This window comes from Haematobia irritans, chromosome 1 (assembly GCF_050003625.1).
Source record: "Haematobia irritans isolate KBUSLIRL chromosome 1, ASM5000362v1, whole genome shotgun sequence".
Lineage (NCBI taxonomy): Eukaryota > Metazoa > Arthropoda > Insecta > Diptera > Muscidae > Haematobia > Haematobia irritans.
The window spans coordinates 10,791,980-10,811,423 of record NC_134397.1 but is presented as its reverse complement, the minus strand read 5'-3'; the positions used below and the strand labels follow the sequence as shown (position 1 = coordinate 10,811,423).

Genomic DNA, 19,444 nt, shown 5'->3' with positions numbered 1-19,444 from the left:
TTACATACTTTAATTAATTACATACTTTTAATTAATTACTTTTAATTTAATTAATTTTTACATACTTTTAATGGGTAATTTTAACTTGTTTTGTATCAAATAGGTTAAAAACAGAGTAAGAATTCATAAAATGGTACAAATCATTTAAATTTTGTTGAAAAAAATTCTAAATCCAATCTGAAAAAATTTTGAATTTTTGAAAACATTTGAGGTCAAACGTTTCAGACAAGCGTTAGAATCCATTAAAAATTATAAAAAATTATAAAAATTATTTTTTTGAGAAATATCACAGAATTTTTTAATTTACATCCAAAACATTGAATTCGAATCACACCTAAAGAAGTGATGCAAATTCAGTGCAACGGCTGTTGAAATGGAGGACTTCCATCCTATGACAAACCCATGTTAAATTAATCGCTTCTGCGTCAATTTTGCACAACTTCCGGATCCAAAAAGAACATTTTCATTACATTTTTGGCGACGCTTTTTTTGCTGGGATGGGCTTGTCATAGGACGGATGTCCATCATTTCAACAGCCGCTGCACTGAATTGGCATCACTTCTTAAGGTGTGAGGTGAATTCAGTGTTTTGGATGTGAATTAAGAATTTTTGTGATATTTTGGCAAATGAATAATTTTTAAATTTTTTTATGATTTTTAATGCATTATAACGCTTGTCTGGAACGTTTGTCATCAAATATTTTAAAAAATTCTCAATTTTTCTAGAAAGGATTTACCATTTTTTTTCGGCTAAATTTCAATAATTTGTACCATTTTATTAATTCTTAATATGTTTTTAACCAATTTGAAACAAACAAAAAATTAATTTCCGATTAAAAATATGAAAAAAGCGGGTTATAAAAAAATTGACTCAAATGAACTTCCTGCTCAGTTAAAATAAAGAACATCTTAGGGAGGGCATTTTTGGAAGTTCTTTTAAAGTCGTGCTTTGAGAAAAACTTCCAAATTTTTTTGCTGGGTATATTACGGAATAGTGTAAAAGCAATTAGGAATATGCGTATTGAAGTTGGTATATTCGTGCTGACATATTTCAAGCTAACCCATTAAAGTATCATGAATAATACGACAACCGTTTCACTTGAGCTTCTTTGCGAATTTTCATAGGCCTCTCAAAGGGCTACTTGATATTCCCATAGCCGAAAGGTTCATCGTCAATATGTTTTTTTGATGTTTTTAAAACTCACATTAGCTTCAACACATCGTTAGCATTGCAAAGTAAGTCACTTACATCAGGTAAATTTCTAAATTAAAATACGCATACAATAATCCTGAATGTCCGCTATGGCCATTAAAATACTTGGGGGCTCTGGTCAAGACATGTCTACCACCTCAACTCCAATTCATCATAATCTGTACTTGTTTTTGTTCTCAGATATAGACACGCAAGCCTCTGGCCTCTGGTTTTAATGGTAAAATGATCAACATATAGAGAAATCAGCTGGTGGCCATATGGATCCACATGGATAGACATTGAATTAAGTTGCTCTTAAGCGAAATTAAATTAAGTTGTTATGGAGTTTCTGATATGGAAGCCATGACAATCATGATCATATGAAGCACTGGTCTTATCTATAATTGGTATTACATCAAAAGGAATAATAATTATATTTATAATTTTATGTTTTTCTTTTTATTTAACAAGGTGGATTTTTTTTTGCTAGGGTCACATGCATAGCAGAAAAAATTCCACCTTGTTAAATAATAAAAACATATAATTATAAATATTACTGGGTAGTTGACACAAATGGTTACCAAGATATGGTATGGTATTAGCAGGCACAAACAAATATAATCAATATTTTATTTTAAATTAAAATCTTGATTGAAATTAAAAAATAAAATAGAAAATTTTCAATTGAAAAATAAAATGGTACATATTCAATAAAGCTCATTATAAAAAAAAAATAAACAACCCAGCAAAAAAAAATGGAAGTTCTTCCAAAGGCACAACTTTAAAATCACTTCCAGAAGATGCACTCCCAATGATGTTTTTTATTTTAACTACCCAAGAAGTTCTTTTAATTCAATTTTTTATAACTTGGTTTTTTTCATACTTTTAATGGATAATTTTAATTTTTGTTTTGTTTTAAATAGGTTAAATAGCGTAAGAATTCATAAAATTGTACAAATCATTTAAATTTTGTCGAAAAAAAAAATGCTAAATCCAATCTGAAAAAATTGTGAATTTTTGAAAATATTTAGGGCAAAACGTTTCCATTAAAAATTATAAAAAATTATAAAAATTATTTATTTGACAAAATATTACAGAATTTTTTAATTTACATCCAAAATATTGAATTCGGATCACACCTAAAGAAGTGCTGCAAATTCTGTGCAACGGCTGTTGAAATGGAGGACTTCCGTCCTATGACAAGCCCATGTTAAATTCATCGCTTCTGCGTCAATTTTGCACCACTTCCGGATCCAAAAAGGACATTTTCATTACTTTTTTGGAGACGCTTTTTTTGCTGGGAAGTATATAGTATGTCCGAAAGTTCGGTCAGGCCGAATATTATGTACCCCTCACCACGTCTGTCAACCACAAATGAATTACTTGGCTTTTATCTTGAATCTTAAAACTTCTAAACATTGCCTGTTAAATTATAAGTTAGTCCATATGGTCTCTATGTTAGATAAAAAAGACAAATTAACTACGTACCCACCAAAATAATTTTGAATTTGTTCTAAAGACACAACTTTAAAAGCACTTTCAAAATGTCCTCTCAAACATATTCTTTATTTTAACAACACGGGAAATACTTTTAAATAATTTTAATTAAATATTTTATAACCCACATTTTTCATTTTTGTTTTTCATAATTAATTTTATTTTTTTTTTTCAATTTTTTCAAAAGAATTAATAAAATGGAACAAATTATTCAAATTTTGTCGAGAAAAATGCTAAATCCATTCTAGAAAAATTGCGAATTTTTTTAAAGGTCAAACGTTTCAGGCATGCCTTAGAATGCATTAAAATTATAAAAATTATTTATTTGACAAAACATCACAATATTTTTTAATTCACATCCAAAACACTGAATTCGGATCACACCTTAAGAAGTGATGCATATTCAATTCAATGGCTGTTGAAATGGTGGACATCTGTCGTATGGCAAGCCCATGTTAAATTCAACGCTACTTCGCCAAATTTGCACCACTTCCGGATCCGAAAAGAACATTTTCACTACTTTTCTGACGACGATTTTTTTGCTGGTTATAAGCAATTTTAGTTCTTGATAGATTTCTATGCAGGTAATATCTACCCAGGGAAAAAATTTGGAATTTAAAGAATTTAAAAGCCCTTCCAAAACTGTCCTCCCAAAGATGTTCTTTAGTTTAACTACACAGGAAAATCTTTTAATTCACTTATTTATAACTCGGTTGTTTTCTTATTTCTAATGGGTAAATTTAATTTTTTTTGTTTCAAATAGATTAAAAACCTGCTTAAGAATTAATAAAATGGGACAAATTATTAAAATCTTGGCGATAAAAATGCCAAATCCATTCTAGAAAAATTGCGAATTTTTGAAAATATTTGAGGTCAAACGTTTCAGACAAGCGTGAAAATGCATTTAAAATCATAAAAAATTATAAAAATTATTTACATATCACAATTTTTTTTTAATTAACATCCAAAACACTGAATTCAGATCACACCCTAAAAAGTGATTCAAATTCATGTTAAACTCAAGCTCATGTTAAACTCATCGCTTCCGCGCCAATTTTGCACCACTTCCGGATCCGAAAAGAACATTTTCACTACTTTTTTAGCGACACTTTTTTTGCTGGGTAATTACGGACCTATAATGTACCTTTTATGTCTTCCAAATAAAAAAATAACTTTCCAAAAAGTAGTTTGGATCCCCAATTTGTGATCTGGAAGTAGTGTAAAGTTGGATAATCTCCAATGAATTTTACATGGGCTTGTCATAGGACGGAAGTACTCCATTTTTGGATCTTTTGCATTGCTTAAGAAGTTGTGTCTTGGAACCCAGCAAAAAACACGTACCCAAAAAAGTTGTGAAAATGTTCTTTTTGGATCCGGAAGTGGTGCAAAATTTGCGCAGAAGCGATAAATTTAACATGGACTTGTCATAGAACGGATGTCCACGAACTTCCAAATTTTTATACCCTGCGCCACACTGTGGAACAGGGTATTATAAGTTAGTGCATATGTTTGCAACACCCAGAAGGAGACGAGATAGACACATGGTGTCTTTGACAAAAATGCTTAGGGTGGGCTCCTGAGTCGATATAGCCATGTCCGTCTGTCCGTCTGTCCGTGGACACATTTTTGTAACCAAGGGATTAGGTAGTAATTTAAGCCCAATCGACTTCAAATTTGGCACAAGTATGTGTTTTGGGTCAAAATAGAACCCTATTGATTTTGGAAGAAATCGGTTCAGATTTAGATATAGCTCCCATATATATCTTTCGCCCGATATGCACTTATACGGCCCTAGAAGCCTGAGTATTACCCCAATTTGGTTGAAATTTTGCACTAGGAGTTCAATTAGCAGTGTAGTCTAGTGTGCCAAATTTTATTGAAATCGGTTCAGATTTAGATATAGCTCCCATATATATCGTTCGCCCGATTTACACTCATATGACCACAGAGGCCAATTTTTTGCTCCGATTTAGTTGAAATTTTGCACAGGGAGTAGAATTAGCATTGTAGCTATGCGTGCCACATTTGGTTGAAATCGGTTCAGATTTAGATATATCTCCCGTATATAGCTTTCGCCCGATTCACACTCATATGACCACAGAGGCCAATTTTTTGCTCCGATTTAGTTGAAATTTTGCACAGGGAGTAGAATTAGCATTGCAGCTATGCGTGCCAAATTTGGTTGAAATCGGTTCAGATTTTGATATATCTCCCATATATAGCTTTCGCCCGATTTACACTCATATGACCACAGAGGCCAATTTTTAACTCCGATTTAGTCGAAATTTTGCACAGGGAGTAGAATTAGCATTGTAGCTATGCGTGCCAAATTTGGTTGAAATCGGTTCAGATTTTGATATATCTCCCATATATAGCTTTCGCCCGATTTACACTCATATGACCACAGAGGCCAATTTTTAACTCCGATTTAGTCGAAATTTTGCACAGGGAGTAGAATTAGCATTGTAGCTATGCGTGCCAAATTTGGTTGAAATCGGTTCAGATTTAGATATAGCTCCCATATATATGTTTTTCTGATTTCGACAAAAATGGTCAAAATACCAACATTTCCCTTGCTTAGTCGAAAAGCTGTAAAAATGACTCTAATTTTCCTAAACTTCTATTACATATATATTGAGCGATAAATCATAAATAAACTTTTGCGATGTTTCCTTAAAATTGCTTCAGATTTAAATGTTTCCCATATTTTTTTACTAACATTGTGTCCCACCCTAGTGCATTAGCCGACTTAAATTTTGAGTCTATAGATTTTGTAGAAGTCTATCAAATTCTGTCCAGATCGCGTGATATTTAAATGTATGTATTTGGGACAAACCTTTATATAGAGCCCCCCAACACATTTGACGGATGTGATATGGTATCGAAAATTTGGATCTACAGAGTGGTGCAGGGTATAATATAATCGGCCCCGCCCGACTTTAGACTTTCCTTACTTGTTTTTTACTAACATTGTGTTCCACCCTAGTGCATTAGCCGACTTAAATTTTGAGTCTATAGATTTTGTAGAATTCTATCAAATTCTGTCCAGATCGCGTGATATTTAAATGTATGTATTTGGGACAAACCTTTATATAGAGCCCCCCAACACATTTGACGGATGTGATATGGTATCGAAAATTTGGATCTACAGAGTGGTGCAGGGTATAATATAATCGGCCCCGCCCGACTTTAGACTTTCCTTACTTGTTTTTTCCATTAAAAATCACCAAAAAATTGAAAATTATCGTAATTTGCAAAATCTTTTCAAAAGAACTTCCTTGGAAGTGAAAAAGTCAAACGGCAAAGGTTCAAATCCCGGCGGGGATGAATTTTTTTTTATTCTACACTGGTAGAAAAAATTTAGTTATATTAACGAAATGTATCATTAAAAGTGAGCCAATGAAACAAATTCGTTAATACAATGAAATTTTTTGTTATTATAACGAATTTTCTGTTAATCAACGTAACGTTTCGTACTATTAACGAAAATGTTTCGTTATATCAATGAAACATTTTCGTTGCCTCAATTTTAATGAATTTTGTTTGTGTGTAATTCCGCACTTTCTAAGACTTATTCAAAAGGACTGCATCGGAAGTGGAAAAAAATCGATAGGGGATCCCGGGGTGCGCTTTAAAGGAAATGTTTGTGGTCTTGTCCAAAAGGGCTGCATAGGAAGTGCAAAAAAAAATTTTTTTCTGGGTTGTTGTAAGAAACTGAATACTCAGTTCAGCTTCTAGGATGTTCAAAAAGTCAAATGTGAGGATCGGGGATCGAGGATAATTATGGATTGATATGAACCGATCTTTGCACACTACACTAATAGAAGAAAGAAAATCGTGAACGGAAGGTAACAAAATTAAACGGAAACAGGATCGGGTTACGTGGGGGCTATATATAATTATCGATTGATATGAACCGATCTTTGCACACTACACTAATAGAAGAAAGAAAATCGTGAACGGAAGGTAACAAAATTAAACGGAAACATTCACGAAAAATCAAAACGGAAAGGTTAACGTTTTCTTCCACCGATGTTAACGATTTCATGAACGAAGTTCAAATTTCTTTGGCCATGAAAAGTCTTAAAACATTATACCATTCGTCGATGGTATAATGTGCTAAGGCGACTGTTTCGAGCCCCGATAGCGGATTTTTTATACTATTTATAAATTCGTAACCATTCCGATTTCAGATCATGAACTCTGGTTGTTGTTTTGACAACGCATGGTCTCAGTTTATCGTTGTCAGTTTGACCCTGACGTCTGTTCTCAGTTTGACAACACATGCGAATTGATTCACTTTCATAAACGGATCGTTTTGAAATGACCACGCCGTTCATGATTTTTTTTTCTATGGGTCTATACATTTTTGCATGCGTTCAAACAAATTGTCGAAGAATTTTTGCCACTCTAATTAAGGTATCTCCAAGAGAAGCATTCTGAACTCACCAACCGCTTCTTCAGGTGTGGGAAAATATTTTATTTTATAAGTACGGGAATAGAAAGAAGTCATTCGGTTCCAAGTCAGAACCATACGGCGAATGAGCCATCAAGTTGATGTTTAAAAGAGGGCTCAAAAATTCAGTTGATTAAGTCGATGTGTGAGAGCTCGCATCGTCGTGGAGGAGAGTGATCACTGTTGGTTGGTTGGTTGGTTTTCTTGATTTCTTGGAAAACATATGGTTGTGTACGACTCAGAATTGACTATTATGTTTTATTCTAGTGGTACAATGGCGACATGTATGACATGGTTTTTCAAAAAGGATTCTGTAAACATCAAGTAAAGCCGCAAACAAAACATTTGATCTTCCACTTAAGTGAGGATGTAGGAACAGACCAATACATTAATTACCGCATACTGCATAAATTATAAATTGTAGGACAAGAAAAAAAAAAATAATGCGTACTTGTTTTTTTATTACTCTTCATTATCTTAGGCAATAACACTACTCTGTTAAATGCCATATTAATGAATATGGTGTTTAAATATCACCTACTGACCACATCATATAAATTAAGGGAACCTTTACAAAAATGGGCGTATTCCAATATGGGTTTGTAATTAAATCGGACATCGTATTCATCCTAGCCTCAATCAAGGTAAGTCAGGTGCAATGATGATTATGTGAATTTTCACAGCCTAAGGCTATGAACACTTCAGCTACTGTATTTAATAAACTGTGGAAAATGTAGTTGATATATGAAGAGAAACCAAGACAAAACTAGTTTGATGTGGCAGAAAGATAGTTTTTATTTTTGTACGAGGGTTCTATTTATGTTTTGGGATGCTTGCAATCATATCTCAACAAAAATAGGGTAAGTAGATTAAGTTAAAGCACCCAGAAAAAAACGTCGCCAAAAAAGTAGTGAATTTGCCAAATATATAATTTTTATAATTTTTTTTTATGGTTTTTAATACCACAAGAAAATTTTTACCATAAACATATATTGCAATTTAAAGTTTAAACAAAATTTAGACAATTCTGCTATAATATAGAAAACTTTGTCAAAATTTTATTTCCATAGCAAATTTTTTCAAAATTTTTTTTCACAATTTTATTTCTATAGAAAATTTAGACAAAGTTTAATTTCTATAGAAAATTTTGTCAAAATTTTATTTCTATAGAAAATTTAGACAAAGTTTAATTTCTATAGAAAATTTTGTCAAAATTTTATTTCTATAGAGAATATTGTCAAAATTTTATTTATATAGAAAATTTAAACAAAGTTTTATTTCTATAGAAAATTTTGTAAACATTTCTATAGAGAATTTTGTCATAATTTTATTTCTATAGAAAATTTTGTCAAAATTTTATTTATATAGAACATTTTGACAAAATTTTATTTCGTGTTTTGTTTTTTATTGGTGGTTTCTACTTCAATCATATTTGTTGTTTTGATCTCAGCTTTAAAACCATTGTGTTGACTAAACTACAAGTGTAGCTTAACCAACAGAGGAAATGAATGTTTGTTAAATTTATTTGGGCAAAGCCCTGTAGACTACAAGATGGTTGGATGGACGCACGTTTCGGAATTATCACATTCCTCATCAGCATCCTCTACTTGCAGCAAAACTATCAACCAATTATCAGAATAAATTCAGGCAGTTCACTAAACTCAAAGTGAACCACACTTGAACCCAACCTCAACACAATGGTTTTAAAGCTCAAAATTTGATTTCTATAGAAAATTTTGTCAAAATTTTATGCCTATAGAAAATTTTGTCAAAAATATATTTCTATAGAAAATTTTGTCAAAAATTTATTTCTATAGAAAATTTTATCAAAATTTTATTTCTATAGAAAATTTTGTCAAAATTTTATTTCTATAGAAAATTTTGTCAAAATTTTATTTTGATAGAAAATTTTGTCAAAATTTGATTTCTATAGAAAATTTTGTCAAAATTTTATTTATATAGAAAATTTAGACAAAATTTTAATTCTTTAGAAAATTTTGTCAAAATTTTATTTCTATAAAATTTTGTCAAAATTTTATTTCTATAGAAAATTTTGTCAAAATTTTATTTCCATAGAACATTTTGTCAAAATTTTATTTCTATAGAGAATTTTGTCAAAATTTTATTTTTATAGAAAATTTTGTCAAAATTTTTTTTCTATAGAAAATTTTGTCAAAAATTTATTTCTATAGAAAATTTTGTCAAAATGTTATTTTTATGGAAGCCACCGTGATGCCCGCCTTGCATACACAAGGTTGTGGGTTCGATTCCTGCTTCGACCGAACACTAAAAAGTTTTTCAGCGGTGGATTATCCCACCTCGGTAATGCTGGTGACATTTCTTAGGGTTTCAAACTTCTCTAAGTGGTTTCACTGCAATGTGGAACGCCGTTCGGACTCGGCTATAAAAAGGAGGTCCCTTGTCATTGAGCTTTACATGGAATCGGGCAGCACTTAGTGATAAGAGAGAAGTTCACCAATGTGGTATCACAGTGGACTGAATAGTCTAAGAGAGTCTGATAATCGGGCTGCCACCTAACCTAACCTTCTATGGAAAATGTTGTCAAAATGTTATTTCTATAGAAAATTTTGTCAAATTTTTATTTCTATAGAAAATTTTGTCAAAACTTTATTTCTATAGAAAATTTTGTTTAAATTGGTCACCAGACACCTCTCAATTTTGGACAATTTTTATGAGACGTTGTTCATTAATTGATTCAATTAAACAATTTATTACAGTGAAACCTCTCAAGACAACCTGACCATTCATGGTCACCCAAATTATGTCCACTTATGGAAGGTTTCTTTTAATGTGAAAATATAAAAAACGTCTTCCGGCAGTTCTCCGGTTTTCATAGTGTGCAAGTTTGAGAGGTTTCACTGTAGTTCGACTTCAGTAAATATATACCCACTTACCTATAGACATATCAGCCCCATTATGATGCTCTGGATTGGGTTTACGATTGACTGGAACCAAGACGGGTACTGCCACCCCTGATGTCGATGACGGCGAAGGCGATGATGAATCACACGAACTATCAACCGATTGTGTTGTTGGAGGAGCCGATGATAAGTGACCGGGATGTTGGGGAGTATGATGGGGATGATGGTGGTGGTGATGTTGCTGTTGATGCGAATGATCGGGTGGTGTATGATGGGGTGGTGCTGTTGAACTGCTGGCTCCACTACTGCTGCGGGTCATGCCATTCATTGTGGATGAACTGGGACCGCTAGAGCCAAGTCCTGGGGCACTGCTACTGGGATTACCATTTCCACTGGATGTACTAGGACTGGTGCTTACACCACCACCTCCACTGCCGCCTCCACCACCGCCGCCGCCGCCTCCCCCACCAACACCACTGCTACCCCCAATCGGACTATGATCACTGTGTGGAGGTGAGCGTATTGTGGTGATGGCATTAACATGATGTGCTGCAGACACACTATTCACACCAACGCCAACTGCTGCAGCAGCTGCCACAGCTGTTGTCGCATCGACCAAATGTGGATGATGGTGATGGTGTAACTGTTGCGTCAAATGATGCTGTAACTGATGGTGATGATGATGATGGTGATGGGCATTTAGTAAAGCCGTAGGCGGATGTACCACCGGCGGCACCTCATGCATTTGTAATATGCGAGCCTCATCCTGTTGTTGGGCCCGCCTCAAGGCTGTCTGTAGGGCCATGACACGTTGGCGATCAGCCGTCAGACGGCATTTCTCACAATTGCAAAAACGAAATTTGCAATAGCGTTTGTGGCCCTTCAATTTGATTTTTAGGCCATGATTGTGGCAGCGGGCACAATTCGGTTTGGTACGAGGGGTGCCCGAGCTGCCGCTGGAGCTGGAAGCACCACCACAAATATCATTTTTCGAATCGTGCATGTCCGTATCGGACATGGTGTCGCTGCTATTCCAATTGCTGTCCTCAGAAACCATTCAAAACAGGTATGGGCAACTGGTGCGCCACAGAAAATCTATGTAAATGGAAATCAATCACACACACACACACACACACACACGGAGGATCTTACGCAAGGACCTAATCCTGCGACACAACAATGATGATGATTTCAATTCACCGTAATGGAAAATTTCTATTTTTCCTAGTCTTTTATAACAGAGTGATTGCTCTGCGATAGTTAGCTTTTTAATTTGTAAAGACTTTGTCCTTAAGGTTCACACATTTTTAAAATTTGATTTTGCGATATTCCGAATTGTAGCATAGATTATATCGTCACTTCAAGACATTCCACGTTCAGTTTAATTGGCAAGATTTCTTTACGCTTTAGCATTTATTTAATTAGTTGACACTTTATAGCATTTATGTGCCTTCGGTTGTGCCCCACGTATGTTTGGTACTGTGAATTTTCGTAATCTCAAATCTCGAATTCTTTACAGTAATCAATGTCTTTAATGTTGCCGTTGAAATATTTTTAGAAAGAAACTGAAATGAGAGAGAAAAAGAACATAAAGAAATATCAAAATTACCATTCGTACAAAAATGTTGCTAAAATTAAATGTTTCTAAAATAAAAAACAAATAAAATAAAAGTGTATTTATTCTAAGGAGAAAGTGTAGACTCTACCACATGAATGTAAAAACACAAAAACATAAAAAAAAAAATATTTTGTTCGATTAATTAATACCGCGAAGATTAATGAATACCAGTAATTTTGTGATTGAAGAGATTTCATTAAAACAAAATATTTGTAAATTTATTAATTTTGTAACTGAATTAAAATAAAAAAAACACTACGTAATTAAACTAAAAAATACCACCGCTGTTATAAATTAAAATTAAAAAAATATATATATGGAAGAATATTTTAATAATAGAATTTTAATTATTTTTTTGATTTCATTTTCATAAATTTTTTTAATCAAATTAAAAATTAATCAAATAAATTAATTCAACCTATTAAAAAATCAATTGATTTTTTAATTGAAGTCCTTGATTGATGCCATTATTTTCATGATAGAATCACTTTCAATTAAAAAATTAATAAAATCAATTTATTTCGTGAAAATTTATTAAATTTATTACATTCGCAATTATCTTAAAAAAAGACTACTTAATTAACAGAAAAATAGGCTACTAATAACATAAATTAAAATTGAAATATTAAATTTGAAAAAATATTTAAATAGAATAATTTCAAATTTTTTCAATTATTTTAATTAATTTTTTAATCAAGACCAAAAATTAATCACAGAAATTAATTGACCCAATTAATATTTTAATTGAATCAATTAGTTTTTTTAATTGAAATTGCTGATTGGTAACATCATTTTCGTGATTGAAATAATTTCAATTAAAAAATTATTTAGATCAAGCTTTTTCGTGATCAAATTGAGAAAAAAAATTCACTGTAATTTGCGTTTATTTTCCCAGAACCTTTTGGTTCGAAAAAGGTCCCCAGAAAAATGAACATCAAAATGCAGCGCTTTGAATATGGGCCCCATGAAAATGAGCCCTAAAACATATTTCATTTATGTTTTATTTAGGAGCCAAAAAAAATTAAATAGAAAACAATTACATCAAATTTTCATGGCCCATTGATACCCGTTTGCATTATGAAAATAAACCCCCAATATTTCAAAAAATAAAAATGGGCTCCAAAATCAGTTTTGGTATTGGGGCCTATTTTGACAATTACAAAACTTTTTGTTTTTCCGAAAAGCTTTGTATTGTTTTATCCGGGATTTCAGAATTTCACCCATAAACAGAATCGTGCTTTGAGACTTCCTCCTATAGATGGATCCAAAACGATAGGGGTGAACGGTTCTTGACCGCGCTAGGTTAGGTTAGGTTAGGTGGCAGCCCGAAGTATCAGACTCACTTAGACTATTCAGTCCATTGTGATACCACAGTGGTGAACTTCTCTCTTATCACTGAGAGCTACCCGATTCCATGTTAAGCTCAATGACAAGGGACCTACTTTTTATAGCCGATTCCGAACGGCGTTCCCTATTGCAGTGAAGCCACTTAGAGAAGCTTTGGAACACTCAGAAATGTCACCAGCATTACTGAGGTGGGATAATCCACCGCTGAAAAACTTTATGGTGTTCGGTCGAAGCAGGAATCGAACCCATGATCTTGTGTATGCAAGGCGGGAATGCTAACCACGGTGGCTCCCGCGCTAAACCGATTTCGAAATGCTAAAAGTGGCCGCCTCTCATGGGACTTTTTCCTACGGACAGATTCCATAGTGCAAAATGATTTTCTATATAAATGGTCGTCAGTCTTCGGTCAGGGTTTAAGGCGTTCTTCTTCTGTGGACAGAGTCCAAAGTGGCCTAACGCAATTAATTAATTTCTTTATATTTTTTCCATCAATTGAGGTTCATGTACACATAGCCTTTTAAATCAAAAGTGATAATTAGACCTAATTTCAATTTCGGCCCCATGAAACTTAGCCCCAATACCAAAATGAAGTAGGGCTCCAAAAATTATATGGAAAAGAAAACACCAAATTTTTATGTTTTTGTTTTGGGTAGGAAAATAATTCTATTTTTTGGGGCTCACTTGGATTATAATAAATAAAACCCAATATTTCAAATGAAAAAGAAATCCAATTTGCTTTGCAGGATTATGCGTCGTTTTCAAGTGGGGCCTATTTTCGCATTCTGGGATTTGACTAAGTTGACTTTTGTTGTTCCGTATAGCATTGTATTGCATCAGATTTGCTTTTGGGCAAAGCAGGACATCGACCGTGATTTAAGGACCTAATGCGCCTATTTTTTTTATCCATATTTTTTACATCAACTAAGGGTTAGTTTCTTTAAAATCAAAAAAGAAAATTAACGCTAATTTGATTTCGGGGTCAATTTTCATATTTCAGTTACATTGTATTGGGGCTCAACGCTAATTTGATATTTGGGGTCTAGTTTTCATGCTTCAGTTACATTGTATTGGGGCTCATTTTCATGGGGCTCGTATAAATTATGAAATATCGGCCCATATTTGTGGCATTGCTCCATTTGGGTTTTGGGGTCCATTTTCATAGCGCCGATTTCAGTTACATTTTTTTGGGCCTCATATTTATGGGGCCCATTTTCAAAAAGCTCATATTCACTATTAACAGTTGCCCCACTCGCAACCAAATTAGGGCACTGTTTAATTGGGTTTTTGGAGCTCATTTTCCAGGGGCCTATTTCTATACCGCCCCAAAACCCAAATGAATCAGGGCCTCAAATGTGATGCATTACCTAATAATGCAAACGAACTCTGTGAAAATAACCCCCAACTAATGTATCTGATGAAAATCGACTCGAAAACTAAATTAGGTTTCATTTTCATTTTTGATTCAAAAGAAATGAGCCCTTACTGATGAAAATGAATCCCAACTGATGGAAAAATATGAAGTTTTTAGAACAAATTTAATCGCAGTAGATCCACTTTGGACTCTGTCCTAACTGAAGCAATATCACTTTTGGTTGACATTATTTCACATAGATGATAATTTAAGGTTTCATCAAAATTTTAATCGAAAAAATTATTATTGATATTTTTCTCGGTGTAGTTTCCATAGTTTATCATTTCCTTAACAACAAAAGAGCATTTGTAACCTTGACTAAACCTAGACGATTGACAATTCGAATTTTCTCAGGCAATTATCTATGATAATTTTCGTCTGGAGATTGTCTAAATAGTTTCGTTATTATTTCTTTTTTTTTTTTTGTTCTCTTCTCTATCTAATTGAAGCGGTTTCTGTTTTCATCTATTTCCAGCCTATTTAAATCATTCATATGAATGTCTGCCTAAATTAAATGAAAATTGTCTACAATTCATTTGAGATCATTTAGATAAACAAATGTCGGAGCAATAAATATTGTGACAATACAAAAGAAATTTGGGTGAAAAAATAATTGAATATAATTAGGAAAGTAAAAATCTGAAATAAAAAAACGCGCAATAAAGTATTTCGATGATATAGCAAATAGGGCTAGAAATTACAAAAAAGCTATGAGGATTTAACGGAAAAATGCATATCCACACACAAAACAATTTTTTTCTGATTCAATCACATAATTAATTGATCCAATTAATTTTTTAATTGAAATGTCTCCAATCACGAAAATATTAGTATCAATCAAAGTTGTAATTGGGCATACAAAAAATTAATTGATTTCATGAGCAAATTTCAGTTAATTTTTTAATTGATATAATTAAAATTTTAATTAATGTTGATTCCAAAACTCAATTAATTTTTAATTAAAAACATAACTAGTTTCAATTACTTTCTTAACTGACTTAGTGATTTTGATTAGATTAAAAAATATATTGTTTGAAATAATTTTTTAAATAAAAATTTAAAAAATTGCCATCACTTTTTATACACACCACCATAGAATGGTGACGGGGGTATAATAAGTTTGCCATTCCGTTTGTAACACATCGAAATATCGATTTCCGACTATATAAAGTATATATATTCTTGATCAGGGAGAAATTCTAAGATGATATAACGATGTCCGTCTGTCTGTCTGGCTGTCTGTCTGTTATAATCACGCTACAGTCTTCAATAATGAAGCAATCGTGCTGAAATTTTGCACAAACTCGTCTTCTGTCTGCAGGCAGGTCAAGTTCGAAGATGGGCTATATCGGTCCAGGTTTTGATATAGACCCAAAACCGACCTCCCGATTTGGGGTCTTGGGCTTATAGAAATCGTAGTTTTTATCCAATTTGCCTGAAATTTGAAATCTAGAGGTGTTTTATGACCATAAAGAGGTGTGCCAAAAATGGTGAGTATCGGTCCATGTTTTGGTATAGCCCCCATATAGACCGATCTCCCGATTTTACTTCTTGGGCTTATAGAAACCGCAGTTTTATTGAATTTACCTGAAATTGGAAATCTAGAGGTATTGTATGACCACAAATACGTGTGCCAAAAATTGTGAGTATCGGTCCATGTTTTGGTATGGTCCCCATATAAAACGACCTCCTGATTTGGGGTCTTGGGCTTATAGAAACCGTAGTTTTTATCCAATTTGTCTGAAATTGGAAATCTAGAGGTATTTTAGGACCATAAAGAGGTGTGCCGAAAATGGTGAGTATCGGTCCATATTTTGGTATAGCCCCCATATAGACCGATTTCCCGATTTTACTTGACTTGGACTTCTAGAATCCGAAGTTTTTATCCTATTTGCCTGAAATTGGAAATCTGGAGGTATTTTCGGGTCATAAAGAGGTGTGCCGAAAACGGTGAGTATCGGTCCATATTTTAGTATAGCCCCCATAAGAACGATCTCCCGATTTAACTCCTTGGGTTTCTAGAAACCGTAGTTTTTATCTGATTTGCCTGAAATTGTAAATATTCTGGTATTTTAGGCTCACAAAAACGTGTATCGGATTAAGTTTTTATCGGTCCATTTGGTAATGCCTCCATATAGACCGACTTCACTTCTTGAGGGTGTAGAAAGCGCACTGATCATGAAAATTGCTTGAAACTCAATGTAAAATTTCCAGATTTTACTTCTACAGATTTAAGATTTCAAATCAAGACGTTATTTTATAATTTTCTTGCACACTTACAAGAGATGTTAATGATTCCTCAAAAACTCAAACAAAATTGGTTCTTATAAATCCAGAATCTGATATAGTCCTCGTAGGTGAAATCTTTAAATTTATCTTCGGGAAATGTCCTCAAGCCCTCCTGAAATTTCAAAGGAAACCCTAATATCTGGTTCATGGTGGTGGATATTTAAGATTCGGCCCGGCCGAACTTAGTGCTGTATATACTTGTTTTTACTGACTTGGTCGTCCGAGTTTGAATAAACTGTTAATTGTATCAATTAATTTTTATACCCTCCACCATAGGATGGGGGTATATTAACTTTGTCATTCCGTTTGTAACACATCGAAATATTGCTCTAAGACCCTATAAAGTATATATATTCTGGGTCGTGGTGAAATTCTGAGTCGATCTGAGCATGTCCGTCCGTCCGTCCGTCCGTCTGTTGAAATCACGCTAACTTCCGAACGAAACAAGCTATCGACTTGAAACTTGGCACAAGTAGTTGTTATTGATGTAGGTCGGATGGTATTGCAAATGGGCCATATCGGTCCCCCATATAAACGTATAGCCCCCATATAAACGGACCCCCAAATTTGGCTTGCGATTGCTCTAAGAGAAGCAAATTTCATCCGATCCGGCTGAAATTTGGTACATGGTGTTAGTATATGGTCTCTAACAACCATGCAAAACTTGGTCCATATCAGTCCATAATTACATATAGCCCCTATATAAACCGATCCCCCGATTTGGCTTGTGGAGCCTCTAGGAGAACCAAATTTCATCCGATCCGGCTGAAATTTGGTACATGGTGTTAGTATATGGTCTCTAACAACCATGCAAAAATTGGTCCACATCGCTCTATAATTATATATAGCCCCCATATAAACCGATCCCCCGATTTGGCTTGCGGAGCCTCTAAGAGAAGCAAATTTCATCCGATCCGGCTGAAATTCGGTACATGGTGTTAGTATATGGTCTCTAGCAACCATGCAAAAATTGGTCAACATCGGTCTATAATTATATATAGACCCCATATAAACCGAACCCCCGATTTGGCTTGCGGAGCCTCTAAGAGAAGCAAATTTCATCCGATCAGGCTGAAATTTGGTACATTTGGAAAATGGTGTTTGAATGTCGTCTCTAACAAACACGCAAGAATTGGTCCATATCGGTCCATAATTATATATAGCCCCCATATAAACCGTTCCCCAGATTTGATCTCCGGAGCCTCTTGGAGGAGCAAAATTCAACTGATCCGGTTGAAATTTGCAACGTGGTGGTAGTATAAGGCCGCTAATATCCATGCCAAAATTGGTCCATATCGGTTCATATTCATGGTTGCCATTCGAGCCAAAAATAATCTACCAAAATTTTATTTTTATGGAAAACATTGTCAAAATGTTATTTCTATAGAAAATTTTGTCAAAATTTAATTTCTATAGAAAATTTTGTCAAAATTTTATTTCTATAGAATATTTTGTAAAAATTTTATTTCTATAGAAAATTTTTTCAAAATTTTATTTCTATAGAAAATTTTGTCAAAATTTTATTTCTATAGAAATTTTTTCCAAATTTTACTTCTTAGATAATGTTGTCAAAATTTTATTTTGTCAAAATTTTATTTCTATAGAAACTTTGAACTTAATTATATACGTATTTAATCGGCCTTTTTTAGTTTAATATAGTGGATGACAGTCTTCAGTAGAAGTTTCTACGTAATCCATGGTGGAGGTTACATAAGCTTCGGCCTGGCCGAACTTACGGACTTATATACTTGTTTCAATTAAAAATTTAGAAATTTTAAATCATTGCCTTAATTAACTTAATATTTCTATCTTGATTAAAAAGTTAATTAATAAAAGGTATTTAATTTATAAAAAAATTTTCAACTTTAATCAATTTTTTAATTGGAAATATTTTGGTGATATTTTTATCTGTGCACAGAAGGAATATGATCATCTCAAATTTGTTTCAAGAGCATAATGCAATTTGTCGATGGGAAACATGGAACAATGATGTTCGAAAAATATTTTTTAAATGTTCCCTGACCAAAAATGTTATTACTTAAAAAAAAGAAACTTCTTGATAAGTGAAAATTCAGTCCTTGTCTAGGGAAAAAAATATTTTTGGATGTATTTTAAAAGTTATGACTAATGTGGAAGGACTTCCAAATTGTTTTTTTCTGGTTGGGAAGTAATATTATTATTATTATTACAATTAAAATTAAAATATTTTATTTAAATATATTTTTAAAATATTTTCAATTTAATTTAATTAGATTTAATTTTGTTCACATGAACTAAAAATAAATTTCTCTAATGTAGTTTATTTTATTTTATTTAATTTATTTAAAATTTTCCAATCGAAACCTCATATAGTGTAAAACACCACCGGTATTGTATGATATAAGTGAAGTTTAATGAAGCATAAATTATAAAAGTTTTATTCAATTGGGCAGGTGTGTAAAAATTCTATCATAAACAATTAATACAATAATGTCATGACTTTCAAGAATTTCAAACCAACAACCAACAGTGTTGTGTGAAATTATTTCAAATGTTTTGCCAACAACTTAACCAAAGCCGGCTGCACCAGCCGTTTATTATTTTTTTCTTACTTATGATTGTTACGATTGCATTAAGGGCGGGGTCGATTTTAACGAGGAGATTATATCATTTATCGAGAGAGTTAAACATGCACATTGTCAGTTTTTAAAAAGACTTATTGTTGGATTAAGGAACTAAAAGATCTTTAGCATAATTCCATTATTAAATAGAGT

General features: G+C 33.0%; 1 protein-coding gene across 5 annotated transcripts in view; it reads right to left on the bottom strand.

Moving 5' to 3' along the window:
* Positions 1 to 19,444, bottom strand: part of dsx (transcription factor doublesex) — a 365,763-nt gene that overhangs the window by 287,711 nt on the left and 58,608 nt on the right. For all 5 annotated transcript variants that reach the window (XM_075289192.1, XM_075289191.1, XM_075289189.1 and 2 more), the window contains one exon: positions 10,060 to 11,591. In XM_075289192.1, coding sequence (XP_075145307.1) covers positions 10,060 to 11,083 — 1,024 coding nt within the window. In that variant the 5' untranslated portion in view covers positions 11,084 to 11,591. The remainder of the gene's footprint in view (positions 1 to 10,059; positions 11,592 to 19,444) is intronic.